We start from the raw sequence: 16,504 nt of genomic DNA, 5'->3' as shown, positions 1-16,504 counted from the left end.
ACATATTTTCATTGAATTGACCTTTTGCACTGTTTTCAAGCACATCAGCAGTTAGACATTTGGGGGAAAGCTTCTGTTGTGAGCTGTGATTATAATTTTCCCTCTGTAATAACACACTCTTAAGTTACTATTGCAGCTCCCCTTAGGATGTCCAGGGTCCTTCAGAGTCAGGGCCGTTTGCAAAGTTGGCTCTGGAGACTCCAAGTGGCTGTAAATCTTGTATTTACATTTTTAATAGAACATTCATATGTAGTAAACTGGTTTCCTCTGGTTGTAAAACTATTCACTGTTTTTTTTTCCTACACTTAATTTTAATTTCTTTATAGCATCAACCTACATAGAATTTGCAACTTCATATATATAAAGCATTGATAAACTCTTGAGCTCCTAGAGAACACTGCCTGAAAATCCATGATTGTGATACATAAATTATAATACTGCAGGAGCAAATTTTATTTAAACATTCTTAAAAGCTAAAATGCCCTCATGGTCCAGCAGATCTATTATATGAAGCTGCTACGTTAAGACAATATGAAGAGTGCTTATCTAGCCTAACGGCATTAGAATTCAAATTTATTTTTTATCTTATTATAAGGTATATTATTATATGTTATCTTTTATAGAAGACAGATTTTTCAGAATCTAGACTGTGCCTTACCACTTGGCAAGCATTGCTTTAGTATTTACAAGCACACAACAGTGGCATTTGTAAACTATACGTGCTACCCAGTTAATCAGTGTGTGTAATTTTAAGTACATTAGCATTCCAAGAAACACTTCACCTCATCTTTACATGTTTTGTATTAAAGATGGTTATTAATGAGTGACGAGTCCACAGTGACAATTTAATATCCACATCCTCACACTCCCACATTAAGTCATGCTTACATAGTGCTTGGATTGTTACACCAAGAAAAAAATCTGAGTAATCATGTCTTTAATGTTTTGAGGGGATGTCATTAATCTGAGGATACCTTTAAACTTCATGAAAGCAAACTGAAGAAATATACCAAGTTTTTCTTTTCAAAAATTGTGGGAGATAAATGGTTTGAGTTGCAAGAATTAAACATAATAATACAGACCATTTTCAATGTGGTTAAAATTGAGCTTTTAAAGGAAAGAGTAGGTCAAAGCTATAATGTGACAACAAGCATATTCAAGTGCATCCTCTGTGAAAGATATCTTCCCTCAGACGAAAATTCTTAAATGAAGACAGTTCATTGTTAACTTAAAGTCGAAAGATCATGTAAACCATATGGAATTAGCAATTTCAAAATTGCATAAATTTATGCATAAAATGCATAATTCTATACAAAGACCCTTCCTAAATGGTTTTCTGTATATACAATTTTGTTAGTTTTGAAGAAGATATTTTAAGATTAGAATCCAAATACTCAGCATTTATCTTTTACTTTTTTTTTTTTCTTAATTACCAAGGAGATACTTAATTTTCATCTAAGACTTGGGGGTCTTTAATCCTAACAGGGTAACAAAAATATCACTGCACTGATTGAATGAATTAAGATGACAGTAAGGTGAATGATATTGAATATATTTTGACATATATGAGCAGTTTCTGGATCTGAAAGTTCACTTTTGTAAGTACCTATGTAAATATACTATTCACTAGCTTTAAAAGTTTGAAGATAATTGTAAAATTGAAAGGTACTATTTAAGTGAAATGAAACTTAACAGTGTTAGCTCATAACTTTATTTTAATATGTGCTACCTAAATATGAAACAAGAAAAACACTATGGCTATTTGTATACTTTAGGGGAACTTTATCAGGAGCAGAGTTCAGTAATATAGAGAAAAACATGTACAATGAACTTTATAATTAGGACTGGAGATTTAAAGTTGATATTAAAACTCGGGGTTTAAATAAATTTGATAGAAAAATGTTCCCCATTATTACTAGTATTTTCAGAAGTGAAACACCTTTTTGACTTTGGACATAAACATAGTAAAAATATTCTATTGTTGTAATAATAAAAAGCAGGATTTTTATACAGGTGATTTAAATAGATACATCATCACAAATAAAATATTTTGTTGATCAAATAATCATTTTTACATATTTTTATATTTAATATTTAAATGTTTAGTCTACATGAGCCTGGTGAATCTCTCATGGATAAAACATGCTGGTCAAAAATTTTATTATAGTATCTGACAAAACAATTTGCTAATCAATTAACATAAGTTTATGGCTACCCTTCATGTTTTATTTAAATAGATACATATCTAATTATAAATTGAAAAAATATAGCAAATTTGGTTTCAATATCCAATATTAAGTGTTATTTTTAAGGAAGCATAAAATAAAATTCTTAAAAATATTTTAGTTGGAACCACTGGAAATTATTATTGGTGGTGGAAGTAAATTTGTAAGAAAATCTACAGTGCATATTCCAGAACACTGAAAAGTCACCGAATTTTCCTACTTGTCTTTATATGATTCAATATTGACCACAAATTCAAATTCAATTTATATCATGATATTTTGAAAATGGTCTCTAAATAAGTTTGTCTAAAATAAGTAGACCAAGAAATTAATGAGCCTTTAATAAAGTCGCAGTTCCATTTCTGCATAGGTTAAATTTTTAAAAGAAAACAATTTATCCTTCATAACACTTTTATAATTTCCACTTTTAGAAACACATGTAATTTTTAAACATGTATATGTTTATTTTGTATTATAAATATACAATATTCCTTCATGTTCTGATAAAGACCTAATTAAGAAGAAAACTCTGGAAGACTTCCATTCAACATTATCACTATGAACATTACTCTTCTTTTATAAAATGAATTTCCTAATATGTAATAAAAATGTATCTTATATAGTTAGCATTATGCAATATATCATTACATTTTAATTTTGACAGTAAATAGAAAATGAGAAAGTAAAATGATTTCATACTTGCATTACATCAATTCTTTATGAAATATTTCTGTTTTGATCTTCAGAAATTTTTTAAGAAGTAATCTAAGTCACTCTTTAAACTGAATCAAGGTTAAATGTCATTTTTTTAAAAAAATGAGTATAAAATTATTCATTTTATAATATTGGTACAATTGCCATGAGAAATATTTGACCTGTGTCTTGTAAGCCAAATAGTCTGCTGTAAACAGAGTAAGAAAAGGGTATTATACTATAGTCACACTGAAACATTACAGTGCATAAAATCATTTTCTTTCCCCCAGTCTAACATGCCTAAAGCATAGACCATAAAAGTAGAATTTGAAATAATGTAAAAATTTGAAATATAAAGAACTCCAGATGAAAATTAAGTATGCAGTGCTCTCTTTGATAATATGTATTTTTGTATACCATATACATGCTACATAAACTGATGGAACTATCAATGGATAATTATAGAAAAGCACTAAATTAAATTAAAATAAAATTAATGATAAAATGCACAGTTGTCAAATGCAATACTCAATGACATAAGATTCCTTTGGATATAGATGTTAGATAATTCTTTGATGGACTAATGTCCACCCACCTTCTTTAATTTTGTATTTACAAAAATACATATATTTGTATTTACAAGAAAGCAGAGAACTTTGGGGGGTCTGAAGAAGTTTATCCATAAGTGAAATAGTTAATTTGATAACAGTTTAATTCCCTTTTAACAACTTTTTATTCCCTTTGAAAATCAATTAATTAAATGCCCCCTTCTAACATTTAAATCAGTTCTTTTGTTGTTTTTAGTTCTTCTTTCTGTTTAAATTTTAGTCTTAAAATTAGTTATACTAAATATTTTGCCACCTCTTGCAAATATCTTAATTTGGAGCCACCCGAAAAGTGCTACAAGAGCATATTCCCAAATGAATTGGAAGCATATTTGTGGTTTGTTTTATTTTCATTAATTTGGAGTTGTGTGACTCTGGGAACAATCCATTGAGCTCTTGAAATTAAGTAGCTAGTTTTTGGCATTTCAAACAAGGACTGAACTATTCTCGCTCTCCCCCTTGCCCTACTGAAAAATAATCAAGAGAAAGGATAAGACAAGAGAAGGAGGGAGGAAGGAGGGAGATGTAAGCAAAAAGGACAAGAGTCTGGAAAAATAAAACAGGGAAAGAAACTATACATACTTAATTTGAATAATTTGCTAACAACATAATAATAAGAATAGAATTAATGATATAGGGCAAGCAACTGGTATCTTCAATTCTCTTCTTAAGTTCTAACCTTTTCCACATTATGTGTGGATGTTTTCATTGCACATAGTTTGATTTTCTTACTGAGGCTGAGGAAACAGTGGTGAAGGACAGACCCGGATACACAGGACATTTACCCAAATTTCACACTTCACATGTGTAAAGGTGATAATCTCGCCTAAACAAAAGATGTGTTCCAAGTATATTTATGCTAACGTTGATTAACACATAACTTCAACCAACAGTTTAGCTGTAAATAATTTTGAATGCGAGCGTACCAATTATCACATTTACATAGAATATATTTACTTTCTCTGAGATAATTTAAGTATTTACACTATATTCATATATAGATAAAAATAAGATTTTGCAATGTCTATTTGGAAATACATTTGTATGAGATTATGCAACATATCAAATGGAAAAGCACAAAGAGTAAGCTTAGTTTGCATCCAAATTTTAATTGATGCCTGGAACATTACATATTGTTCACCAAAATGCTATGGAGAGAATTTGCAGGGTTCCTTAATCCAATCATGTACCGCTGATATACCCAATTTAATTATTTACTCGGTGAACAACCTGAAACGCCAAAAATCAAATACTCAAAACCACACAACTCGTGTTCTATTGTATATGTTAATGTATTGGCTGGACACAATGAATAAGGAGAAAGAATTCAGTTTTTTAATTCTACACAGTTTCATAACTCTACATGTTAAAAATTTTCAAGTTTATTAGAGCAGGAGTGAATTTACTCTTATCCCCTTCATACAATTGGGAAAAAGATAACTTAAAAATTAGAAGTAACCTCTTTTCATAAATCATATGATTGTTATTTTTGAAATTAAAAAATAAAAAAGGCTGGACACCTTAGGAAGAGTAGAAGTACAAATGAACTACCTAAAGAAGTATTTGTGACAAGATTATGGACGATGGCGCTGGTTTGAATTAATAACATTATTTTGTGAATCTTTGAAAAATGCATCAACAAACTTTCTTTGGAAGCTACTTACATCATTCAGAACTACATCTTGAATTTCATGTAATTCTTATCTCTCACTTTTTATGCATCAATTAAGAAATAAAACTTACAGTGAAGATTCCACTTTGTATTAATAGTTTATAATTTATACAATACTGTCATATCTACATATAATAATATTGAGGAAGTGATTTGGACATTGAAAAAATAAGTCCCACTGTGAAGAAAAATTAAGAACAACCCCAATTGTGAAGTCAAATGCTATAATTTATTTTTCTTTTCTAGTCCTGGATTAAATATGGAGGAGGTAGATGAAGAGTAAGGTACTGGTTTTTTGTTTTTGTTTTTTTTTTTTTTCCCCATGATAATATCATGGCATTATTAAGCTTGTTCCTTTCCCCTTTGAAAAAAATTTGGGAAAGGGAAGATGTTACACAGAATGGGGATAGTTTACTTCACTTGACCGATGTAGCATTAGTAATTTTTTTTTTTTAATTCCTCAGGGAAATTGTTACCACCTGTTCAATCTGAATTCAAGCAGTTACTGTCAATTTACTCATGGGTGAATGCTGCCTCTTTGTGGCAGAATGCCATGGAAAGTGTTCCTTAAACAGAAAGTTCATGAACAGCCCTTGATATTTTACACATTTCAGGTGAGATTCTGGGAAGATCCACTAATAGCGATGAAGCACATGGCTCTTTAAGTTTCAGATTCACTCAAACATTTCCTACTCTTAAATACTAATCTAAATTCATTGGCAAACCTTCCTCAGAGGTGAACAGCTTACACCCACCAACATTTCGAACATTTAGGATATATAGATCAACTTGAGATAAAGTACCCATCATAATCATTGAAGGTAGTTTTACACAAGTTAAAATTAGGAAAACTATGGGAATACGGGGAAATTAGGAAACTATGAGCATTGTAGACTGAATAAATAATACTGACATAAAATATATATCATTGGGAGAAAAACGAATAGGCAATATATTACTTACCACGGTCCATGTATTAGAAGAATACTTCAGTAAGGAAAGAAAGTATACAATTGAAGTTTCATTAATAAAGACATTAATGCCACCTTTAGGAAAACATAATTCCCTGAATTTGCAAAGGAGAATTTTACATATATACATATATTCAAATTTGATAATTGGGGAAATTTTTTCATATTAGGAATAAAAGTTAGCTACTATGTCCTAATTGTTAATAATGGAGATTCAGTCAATCACACGTAACTACGTCTTTTGCACCTCAAGTAATCATTACTTCAGTCCCTCATATTTGACATAGTTATCAAGTGTTTATTCAGAAACTATTTAAAAAATTACATGTGCTGGGATACATATGAGACTGTAACAACAGTAGCCCCATCTTACAGAGATCCTGTTTGTGGTCATCATCATTGCTTGCTGCCCAGAGGGATAAAGACATCGTATAGAGATTTGTACAGTCCATCATTTGGTCTTCTGAGGTGCCAGTACATGTGGATCTGTACAAATGCAACTGGGTTTGGTTAAACAATCAAAAATCGGCTACAATAGTAGTCAAATCAATACATCATTTTGGTTGACTAATAAAAATACTTTTAAATCTTCTCTAATAAAACCAGAAACTTGCACACGATTCTTACTCAAATGGCCCAATTAATTGCCCTAATTTTTTTTTCCTTTATACATTGGGATACAATCCGTTATTATTTTTTTCTTTTTTTAAATGACAGATCCAATCGGGTGGGTTGCATTGGCTTTACGATTTTCCCATTAAGTTCTCCACATTTTTAGTGATTTAAAATGCCTTCCTGATATCACTCCTGTTTTGGAAATGCAGGTCCTAATATAGTGCGACACCTCTGTGAAAATCATAGGCTAAATAGTGAAGGAAAGAGAAATGCTAAATGTGTGTATAAAAATAGGTGCTACAATAAAATATTTGTATATTTCATCAATAAGTTATTTTGACTAATCAATTATGGATCATATAGCTCTGTAATTTTAATGATTTGTCCACATCTATGGTGATCATTTTCCAGATCACAATACTTTTGTTTTTTAATTCAAATGTCCAGAATGCATACAAACACATCCTTTAAAAAGAAAGGAAAAGTAATGAGATAGGAGGGAGGAAGGCAGGGAGGCAGAGAAAGAGAGAGGAGGGGGAGGGGGAAGGACAGAGAGAGAACAAACTTTCTACTAAAGTTGGGGTGTGCTAATCTCTCCACAAAAGCCATTTAGACCCACCCATGGCTTAAAGGGGCGCGGGAAGAAGAGGAGGGAAAGGGAACAAAAGAGGAAGAGTAGAATCTCTGCGCTGCTATCTTCCACCGTTCTTAATGGCACTTCCAACCACCACAAGAACAACCGCCACCGTCAGCAAGTCACTTGCGCAGCAAACGGCCCTCCGTAAACCCTTCTGCTCCCCTCCCCCACAAGAAGAGAAGAGAAGAGAAATCGATGTGCCCAGTTTACACAAATGTCTCCCCCACGTGTAAAAATTGAAAGGAAAGTGCACACCCTTTCAGTATCTTCCGCCCAAGCTGAGAATCTCGTGCCAAGGCACTTCACCCTAAACGCTGAAACAACACAATTAATCAAATGCGTTCCCCGCGTGTGTCGGCTTGCTTGTTTGTTTTAAATGCAAAAGCTCCCAGGGAGTTTCTCTGCTTTTAGAACTGGCTAAATGTGGTCTGTTTTTCCAGCACTTCGAGGTAGTCCGGCTCAACGTTTAGTTTTGCTTTTAACTCCAGATACTCGTTCCGGTTGGGTTCTACAAAGACAGCACTGGGGGGGCTGTAGAGCACCGGTTCCCGCAGCCTGCTGTCCCCTGCCCCCGGGTGCAAATACTGATGGGGGCGTCTCAGGTCATAGTTTGGGGAGAAAGTGTAAGCAGCGGGGCTGCACGGGAATTTGGGATATTCCGGGAGGCTGTTGCCGGCGGGGGTGGTGGAGCAGTGTTTGTCTGGTTCTAAAATGCCCCTGTAAAAGCGGTCGGCGTCCTGCACCGGCGACAGTAGGTCCTCCCGGGGCTCGATGGTGCTGACGCTATAGGCGGGACTCCGCAAGTGGTGGCTTTCCCGCCTCTCCTCCTCCCCCGGCTGCAGCTGCAGAGGCGGCGGGGGCTGCTGCTGCGGCTGCGGCGGCGGCGGCGGCGGCGGCGGCTGCTGCTGCAGGTGGTGGTTGCTGCTGTAGGTGACCTTGAGCTCGTGCAGGTCTTTGTAATCCTCCACGGAGTTGCCCTCTCGGGAGCGGTAGATGGGGTTTTTGCACATGTGGCCCAGTGGATGGGGGATGTACTCGTACACGTGGCCCGCGGGCGTCTTCACCTTGGGCAGCGCGGGCCCGCGGTGGTGCACGTGCGCGTGCGGGTGGCCTCCCGCGCCGCCGCCGCCGCCGTATACGCTGTACTGCATGTTGAAGGAGCTCACGTCGGAGTTGTTGGTGCTGGTGTGGTCGCTCTGGTTCTTCTTCCTGCGCTTCATAACCAGCACGAAGAGCCCGGCGGCCACGAAGACGGACATGATAAAAACCAGCAGCAGGCTGAGAATCAGCACCGACAGGGGCACCGACGACGCACCTCCCCCCGCGCCCAAGCCCGCGGGGGCCCCGGTGCTGTTCGACCGGACCGCGGGGGTCACCGCGCTGGTCCTCGCCGGGACCTGGATGGAAGAGGGCGTGGGCGTGGAAACCACCACGTCAGAGTAGTCTGGACACAGCAGCTCTGACTTAATGGAGCGCATATCGGTCTCCGCAAACTTCTTGGGCGCCTTGCAGATGACCTCATCCACCAAGACACCCACTTTGAGCTGTTCGACCCAAAGCTTCATGCCCACCACGTCGCAGGTACAATCCCAAGGGTTGTCATGCAGGTCGATTTGGATGAGTGACTTGAGTTGGTCCAGAACTCCACTCACGGGCAAGGAGGTGAAATGGTTACTCCTTAGGTTCAGCCTGAGAAGGGTCAGGCCTGAGAAGACGCCTGAGGGCATGGCCTGCAGGAGGTTGTTATTCAGAAATAGCAGCTGGAGGTTTGGGACCGGGTCGAAAGTCCCAGACTGAATCTCACGTATGAGATTGTACTGGAGGAAGAGATACTGCAGGCTTTGCAGGCCATAGAACAACTCCGGGCTCAGCCTCTCAATCCTGTTGCCATTTAGGTAGAGGCGCCTCAGGTTGGTGAGATCGCCGAAAGCGCGGTCCTGGATCATGGAGATTCGGTTGTTGCCCAGGTGTAGGAGGTCCAGCCCCGTAGCCTCCAGGAAGTCGCTCCTGCGCACAACCGCAATGTAGTTCTCCGTCAGATACATCTTCTTGGGGTTGTAGGGCTTGGGCTGCAGCTCCGCGATGCTCTCGATTTTGCGCTCCTGGCAGTTGACGTTGAGGCCCAGATCGGAGATTTGTAGGTTGCAAGTGCACGCGGTGGGACACTCCAAAGGCACCGGAGATTTGGTCTGGTAGGCGATGCTGGGGCCATAGTTGCTGTAGCCCAAGTCCTTGGAGGGCTGCCGAGAGGTGGGGCGCACTCTGGGCTTGTTGGGTTGGCGGGTCCCCTTAGGGGGCTTTAAGGGGGGTTTGTAAACAGCTGAGGAAGAAGTGGCCACGGAATTCACCGAGGCTGGGGTAGTGTGTAGATACCCCGTGGTGCTCAAAGGCGTCTGTGGCCTCATCTCATAATCTGAAATAAGTTTCCTTGGGCAAAGTTCCTGCTTGGACACCTCGTCCAAATCCCGGCCGTGTAAGCGGAAGGGGGTCTCACAAACCACATCCCCCACCAGGGCCGAGTAGGAGATACTGTCCAACCAATCCTTGAGAGAGATCAGCTCGCAGGAGCAATTCCAGGGGTTTTCTTCCAGCTGTAACTCCACAACTTTATCCATGTGCTGCAACAGCCCCACATAGGGCAGAAGTTTCAGCCGGTTCCCCCGCAGGTCCAAGTGCGTTAAGGGCACAAAACGGAAGAGGTTGTTGGGTAAACTGGACAAGAGATTGTCATTGAGGATAAGCACCTGCAACAAATGCAGTTTCCCAAAAGCATTGGGTTCAATGACACTGATGTAATTGTAATCGACCTGTAGGTACTCCAGGCTCTCCAGGCCGAGGAAGGTATCATCTCGCAGAAGTTCCAGTTTATTATTGTTCAGATGCAATCTCCTTAAACCCCGCAGCCCGTGGAAAGCCCCAGTCTCAATGTCCTGGATAACGTTGCTACCCAGATGCAAAATTGAAGCCCCGGTGTAATTGACAAACTCATTGGGATAGAGACGGTTCAAAAGGTTTCCAGACAACAGGAGGTGGTAGACTGGGAAACGGGGAGGGCTAATTTCAGAGAGGCTGATGATCCCCCGGTTTTCACAGCTCACAGTTAAAATGCCGTCCTTTTCCTCACAAGGACATGCATTGTCACAGATTTCCCCATAATAATCGATGGTTTCTGCACACGAAAGGACGAGAGATGTTAGAGCAAACGCTAGACTCTGCAGCATCCAGCTATGCATTTTTCTGTGAAGGTCCTGTTCCAAAGTTACTGGGGGGCAGCAAGTGTGCATTTTACCTCCTGCAAGGGAGAGAGGAGAAAAGGAAACAACATAATATGACAAAAATTTAAGGGATTGGGAAGAAAGTCTCTCTCTTCCCTACTACTATTTCTCTGAAATCCAGAAGGAGGGGATATGAATGACCCCCCCCCCCAGTGGAACACCGACATTCTCCAGACTTTATTATTATCTGATACTCATTTTGATTTAAAGGTTGATTTCATTTCCTAATGAGTACAACAGAAATATGCTGCCCTTTACAAGAGAAGGGCAGGTTAGATAAAGTCCCATTTTAGTGTTTTCCCTGCTCCCCCCTCTTTTCAAAACCAATCCATAAATATACATAAAATGGCTGTCAGTTCAGTTTCATGGTTCTAATTTAAGAGAAAAGAAACACCATTTTACAAGGTTCCCCACCTCACCTATAGCAAACCCGTCTGCCTTTCTTTCAGAACCTCCTCAGTTAACAGTTCACCGTGAAGGTCTCCCATTTTTCACAGAAAAGCAAGGAGTCACAATACTTGGGCTATTTTAAACCGTCGCTGGAAATGCCAGGGTGGGAACCTAAAGAACACTTTTCAGAGGCAAAAAAGAGATGTAAGATAATGCATCAAAAGGACCCAGAAGAAGCTCTTAAATCACCAATTGTCTTCAGGAGCTTTGAGTGTGGAGAAAAAGGAGAGCGCGTTCCTTTGATGGTGGACTTCACTACCACGCTTTTAAGCACATCAGCGTCCTAATTGCATGCACGGTGCCACTTAGCAGCGCTTCTCTGAGAGCGCCCTGCGTCCACTTCTCCTCATTGATCATGTCAGCGACGCTACCAAACCGCATCTCTAAGCCACAGAAATAGTTCTGCACGAAGGATTACAAAGAACTCAGCGAAGGCATCCGCAATCCCGGAACACCTCCCGATACCCGGAGTTTAAAGAGGACGTTCCTGCCGCTTACCGGGAATCAGCTAAAAGTAAACCGAGGACCATCCTTACCTCCCTTACCTCCCGCTCCGCGTCGGTTTGCCACGGAATGTAACACTAACGCTCCTGGATTAGCAGGATTTGGACTCAACTAAGTACCTCGCCGGCATCGCCAGCATCTTTGGAGTTGTTTCTTACATTTAAGTGTCAGTGTTTTACTCCCCTTCCTTTTTTTACTTTCTTTGTTTTTCCTTTTTCTTTTCTTCTCCCCCCCCCCCCCCAAGAGAAAAAGGCACTCGGGCTGATTAAAGGTGAAATAGAAAGGGAGGGAGAACAGCAAGTAACATAGGTCTGTGCTTTAATATCCGAATTTCATCTTCTCAAGGAATCGATCTGACCCCCTCCCCCTTTTATTTCTGGATTTCTTTTTGTCCTCTGAAAGGCTTCCTTGGACTTGCTACTTCGGGTCGACAGCGGTACTCAGAAGGGAAAGGACACAAATGGTCAGAGTGTGTGAGTGCGTGTTGTGTTGGCTGCGGCGGGTGGGGGGGGGGGGTTGGGGGAGGCGGGAATTGGGTAAAAATGCTGGGCTCTGGGAACCCATGCCTCTTCTCCAGTCAACCTGGCCTTTGCCTCATCAGCACCGAAGTCTGATGTCGAATCACAACCAAAACTAAAGCCAAGACGTTTCTGAGTCACGGGTTCAAGCCTCGCTCCCCTGGCCGACTCCGACCCGCGTTATTAAGAGCCCCTGCATTCGCACGCTCATGTGCAAGTGTGCCTGAGAATCATTCACGTGTGGCCAACCCAGACGTGTCGAGACGAATCGGAATCACAGTGTATAAGCCTCACAAGTATCTCCAACCTCCGAACGCAACCGCAAACGCCTCCTAGCTTAAAAGCGGAAAAAACACCCCCTATGGAAAGCAAAACGTTTACCTTGAAAATTCAGTTCTCCACAGGATGAAATCTGCACATCCATTCAGCGGGGGTTGGGTCCCCTCCCCCTCCTTCCCTCGACTTCCCCGCCCCCATTCACCTCCCTCCCTTTCAGACAGCCCATCGCAAATTGTGACCAGCCGGTATTAAACTCGAGCGTTTACAACTTTAATTCAGTTCTGGGTAGCCGGGGTCCAAGAGCTTCCTCTCACCCCACTCTCTTTCCCCTCCCCCTTGCCATCAAAGGAACCCGAAAATTTGAGAAAATAAAGTTGAATGAGCCGAGGAGGGCTGACATTCTGACTGGGAAACCCACCTCCGATGTAAATTCGCGAGTGCGTTGCACATTCTCAGATTATCTGATTTTTTTTTTTTTTTTTTTTTTTTTGGAGGACGGGGGCGGAGGAACTGTATTTGCCCCCAAAGAATTTATACCCTAGACCATCGCCCTGCACATCCCTGCATTACACAGAGTGGGGCTGCGTGGGCTGGAGCCCAGCACCCAGGCCCGACCCGTGGCTCTGGGCACAGCTGCTCCCACAGCGGCCCAGGCAGAAGCACCCGGAGTTCCAGGACGCGAGGCTCCCTTCCCCCACTCCGCCCCAAAGCGAAGGAAGGGAAAGGGAAGGAAGGAGGGGAGGGAGGAGAGGGAATGCTAGCCTTCCCGCTGCCACACGAACACACACACACACACACACACACACACACACACACGAGCCTCTTTTGCAAAGTAAACGGTCGACTTACCCCGTTTCACATCTCCAGGGCCCACTCATCATAGCCGCCCCTATAAAAATACCTCTTTGGGGTGTGCATTGGGTTTCCGGAGCCCAGGCAGGGCAAGAAGGCGGCGAGCTGTGCGGTCCGAGCGGCGGGAGGAAAGAGGCGCCCGGACGCCGCCAGCCCGGGGCCGCCGCCGCGGTGGCGACCGCGGGTTCCGGGGCTCCCCAAACGGCTCTCCCCGGCAATCTCCGCGGTAGTCGAAGCGGGCAGCGAGGTGGGGGGGGGGGGTAGAAGGGGGCGATCGCGAGCGGCCGATAGGGAAGGGAGGAGGAGGGGGCGGCGGAGGACCGGCTGTAGAGGCGCCTGGCGGTAGGGGCCGGGAGCAGGAGCCGGGCGGGGCGGGGAGGGAGCTGTTGGAGGGGGGGAGGCGCGGAACCCGAGGAGGGGACGTGAAGGCTGCCAGGCACCGCCGGCCCCTCCAACGTGACGGTCAGCCCCGCCGAGCGATCGCTCCCGTTCACACTCACACTCACTCGCACACTCGTTCCCACCCGCTCCACCGCGCGATCGCAGGGTCCCGGGCACCCAACACGGCACTCCCCAGGCGGGTACTTACAGTTGCCATCTGCATAAGGGGCAACTTTCTCCAAGCCAGCAGCAGCCGCCGCCCCCTCCAGCCTCCGACTCCACGAACCCTCGGGCCTGGGTTCGCGCTGGCCGCCCCTCCCCTCCCCCCTCAGCTCTCCTCCTCGCCGTCTTCACCACATTCCCCCCTGGTCAGTGGCGCACGCCTGGGGACTAGCCAGAGGGAGCGGGGCGCGGGGGTGTGCATGCATCGCCCGCCTTCTTCTTGCAGCGCACACTGTACATGGTAGTGAGGGGGCGAGCAAAGGTGGCATCGGCCCCTTGGCTACTCCTGGGGTGGCTACGGCTCCTGCGCCGTCCTCCACCCCCCGCGTAGTGGCGACCACCGCGCCGGGATCCCGCCGCCGCTGTCCCCTCTCTCTGTCCACCGCCGCGGCGGCCCCTAATTAGTATTTGTACGGTTCCCGCATCCTCTTGGCAGTTTCATCGCTCCCGGTGTTTGCAGAGGTTTTTCTCATCCTTTCCCCAGATGCGGCGCACGATCGTCATTATTTGGAACTCTCTATCTCCGACATCCTTTAGGGGGCCTGGGGGGGGACAGGAGCAGCGTTGTTTTACGCCTGTGGCGTGTCCCGGCAGCCTGGCGGCTCTAAAATACTCAGAGAAAATCGCTTCTTCCCTCCCGGGCGCTGAAGATGTGGCAACACGGTAAGCATCACCGGGGTCTCTGAGACATCTGCTCCAGCGCGGGCGCAGGGCCCCGTCCAATGCACTTGTTTATTGTCGCGCCGCTGGTGCGAGCCAAGCTGCAGCAGACATGATGGGCCCGGGGCGAAGCGGGCGCTCGGTGGCCGATAGATGGCAGCCGAGGGCGAAGGCGTCCCTGGATTCGGGCGGCGCAATCGGAGCCCCCTTGGATGTCACATTCGTGGGAGACGAAGAGTCTTGGAACCTGTGCGTAACTCGAGCGTGGGACTGTGCAATCCTTGGATTGAAAAAGGGAGGAGTGGAAATAACCCCGACAGTGCCAGGCTTGTTGGTGGTCAGGGACAGATGATTCCAGCCCTGTGCTGATCGCCTGCCTTCCTCCCACCATTTAGAATGATACTGCCCCTGCTTCTGTCTCTGTACTTAACTCTAAAGGACCCTGGAAGAGGGAGTGGTTCATCCTAGCTGCAAACAAGGGCGCTAATGCTTTTTTTTTTTTTTTTCTTTAAGAATTACGTTTTATAGGTATGTCTGGGCGATGCAAGGGAATGTTAACGACTTTCAGAAAGAATGTTTGTGAATACATTTGGTGTGTACTAAAAAGCTGGAGACCCCTAAATAAATGCAGTATCGATAGAAAGCGAGTTTCTTGAAGAGTCACCTGCTAAACTCCACTAGCATCATCTCTACAGTAAGTATTCCTGGCTCTTGCCTGTGAAACCAGACACCTCCACCCCAGAGGGGGGGTCTTTACATTCATAAAGCATATTTCCAGTGTTTGTAATACTTAGACCTGCAGTCCTTCCCAGGTATAGAAAAAAAGTTGATCATAATAAGTGGCCCAATGGAGGCTGAGTGAACATGTGCCTGTTCCATGATAACCGGGAAGTTTTACCATTTAAATATATTTCATCTATTTTATTTTGGGATTAATTATGAATTAATGTTCTTTGGGGATCATCTTAAACATAATTGATATTGTCTCCTTCTTGGTAACGTTTGGGATGCTATTGTGGTATAATATCTTGATTAAAGATAGGATTATAGAGATTCTGATATATATATATATATATATGTATATGTATATACATAAACACACACACACACACACACACACACACACACACAAACATCTTTTCACATCCTCTCTCTGTGTTGAATTAGAAGGAGTTTTCTAGAGGTGGTGATTATTGCAGCCTCCTGAGGTTTTGCAGCATTTCTTGAAATTTCCTCTCAATCTGTTTTGCAAATATTTTTGTTAATCCATACATACTTTGTTTAAATTCAAGGCATATACAAGAAAGGGAGAAACAAAGTAATCTGTAACATCATTGAATAACACAATAAAATCTTATAACAGAACTTCCTGTAAATTTAGAAACATTTGGCTGGGGAATGAGAGCCATTTGCCACAGGTACTTTATATAAACAGAGAACTTAAACTACATCCACTAAAGTCTGGTTACCGTATATTTTATTTAGTCATCATCTTCTAACATTATATATTTTAGAAAATTTATTTTTAAGGTATGAAATTGCTTTTATATTTTTAAATGAATGTGTTAAATTGTCATGTTTTAAAAATTACATATTACTTAAACTTGGAAACTTTTGGCATATCAATATTAAGTTCTATCACAGACATAATTTTTGATGTAGACAAACTCCATAGAAATTCTGGGTATAACATGGTTTAATCAATTATTGGAATTTTCAAAATAGCTGTAGTATAGTTTTAGTTCATTATTTTATTGCTTTCATAAATCTTCAAAATTGTATTTAATATCACAATTCAGTTTAATTTTTGATTTCGAATTAAAGGATTTATTTCCTAATTAAAAATAAATTTGTTGAGCTAAAAAGTTTTAAACATGGTAGCAATTAATTTAGGTTATAGTTTTGTTAGAAACAATATTCCAGTTTATTTCTTGTGGTTCAAATA

The 16,504-nt window shown here is 42.3% G+C and overlaps 1 protein-coding gene and 1 long non-coding RNA gene across 8 annotated transcripts in view; one reads left to right on the top strand and one right to left on the bottom strand.

Moving 5' to 3' along the window:
* Positions 1-5,516: 5,516 nt before the first annotated feature.
* Positions 5,517-14,518, bottom strand: SLITRK5 (SLIT and NTRK like family member 5). 5 transcript variants are annotated; one of them, XM_045480449.1, is made up of 3 exons: positions 13,886-14,518; positions 11,113-11,264; positions 5,517-10,710 (listed from the first exon to the last, which is right to left on the bottom strand). In XM_045480449.1, exon 3 carries the CDS (start codon positions 10,700-10,702, stop codon positions 7,826-7,828), a length of 2,877 nt encoding a protein of 958 aa, XP_045336405.1. In that variant the 5' UTR covers positions 10,703-10,710; positions 11,113-11,264; positions 13,886-14,518; the 3' UTR covers positions 5,517-7,825. The 5 variants fall into 5 exon arrangements, with proteins under 5 accessions (XP_045336405.1, XP_045336414.1, XP_045336401.1 ...); XM_045480458.1 differs by lacking the exon at positions 13,886-14,518 and adding an exon at positions 13,294-13,854; XM_045480445.1 differs by lacking the exon at positions 11,113-11,264.
* The window catches only part of LOC123599199, a 126,864-nt gene continuing 124,877 nt past the window's right edge, over positions 14,518-16,504 (top strand). For 2 of the 3 annotated variants that reach the window (XR_006713035.1, XR_006713033.1), the window contains exon 1: positions 14,844-15,253. This is a non-coding gene — a long non-coding RNA (uncharacterized LOC123599199). Of the gene's footprint in view, positions 15,254-16,504 lie in introns of all 3 variants that reach the window. The other variant, XR_006713034.1, reaches the window with a different exon arrangement.

The sequence above is a fragment of the Leopardus geoffroyi genome, chromosome A1 (assembly GCF_018350155.1).
Source record: "Leopardus geoffroyi isolate Oge1 chromosome A1, O.geoffroyi_Oge1_pat1.0, whole genome shotgun sequence".
Lineage (NCBI taxonomy): Eukaryota > Metazoa > Chordata > Mammalia > Carnivora > Felidae > Leopardus > Leopardus geoffroyi.
This window is presented reverse-complemented; position numbering and strand designations above follow the sequence as displayed.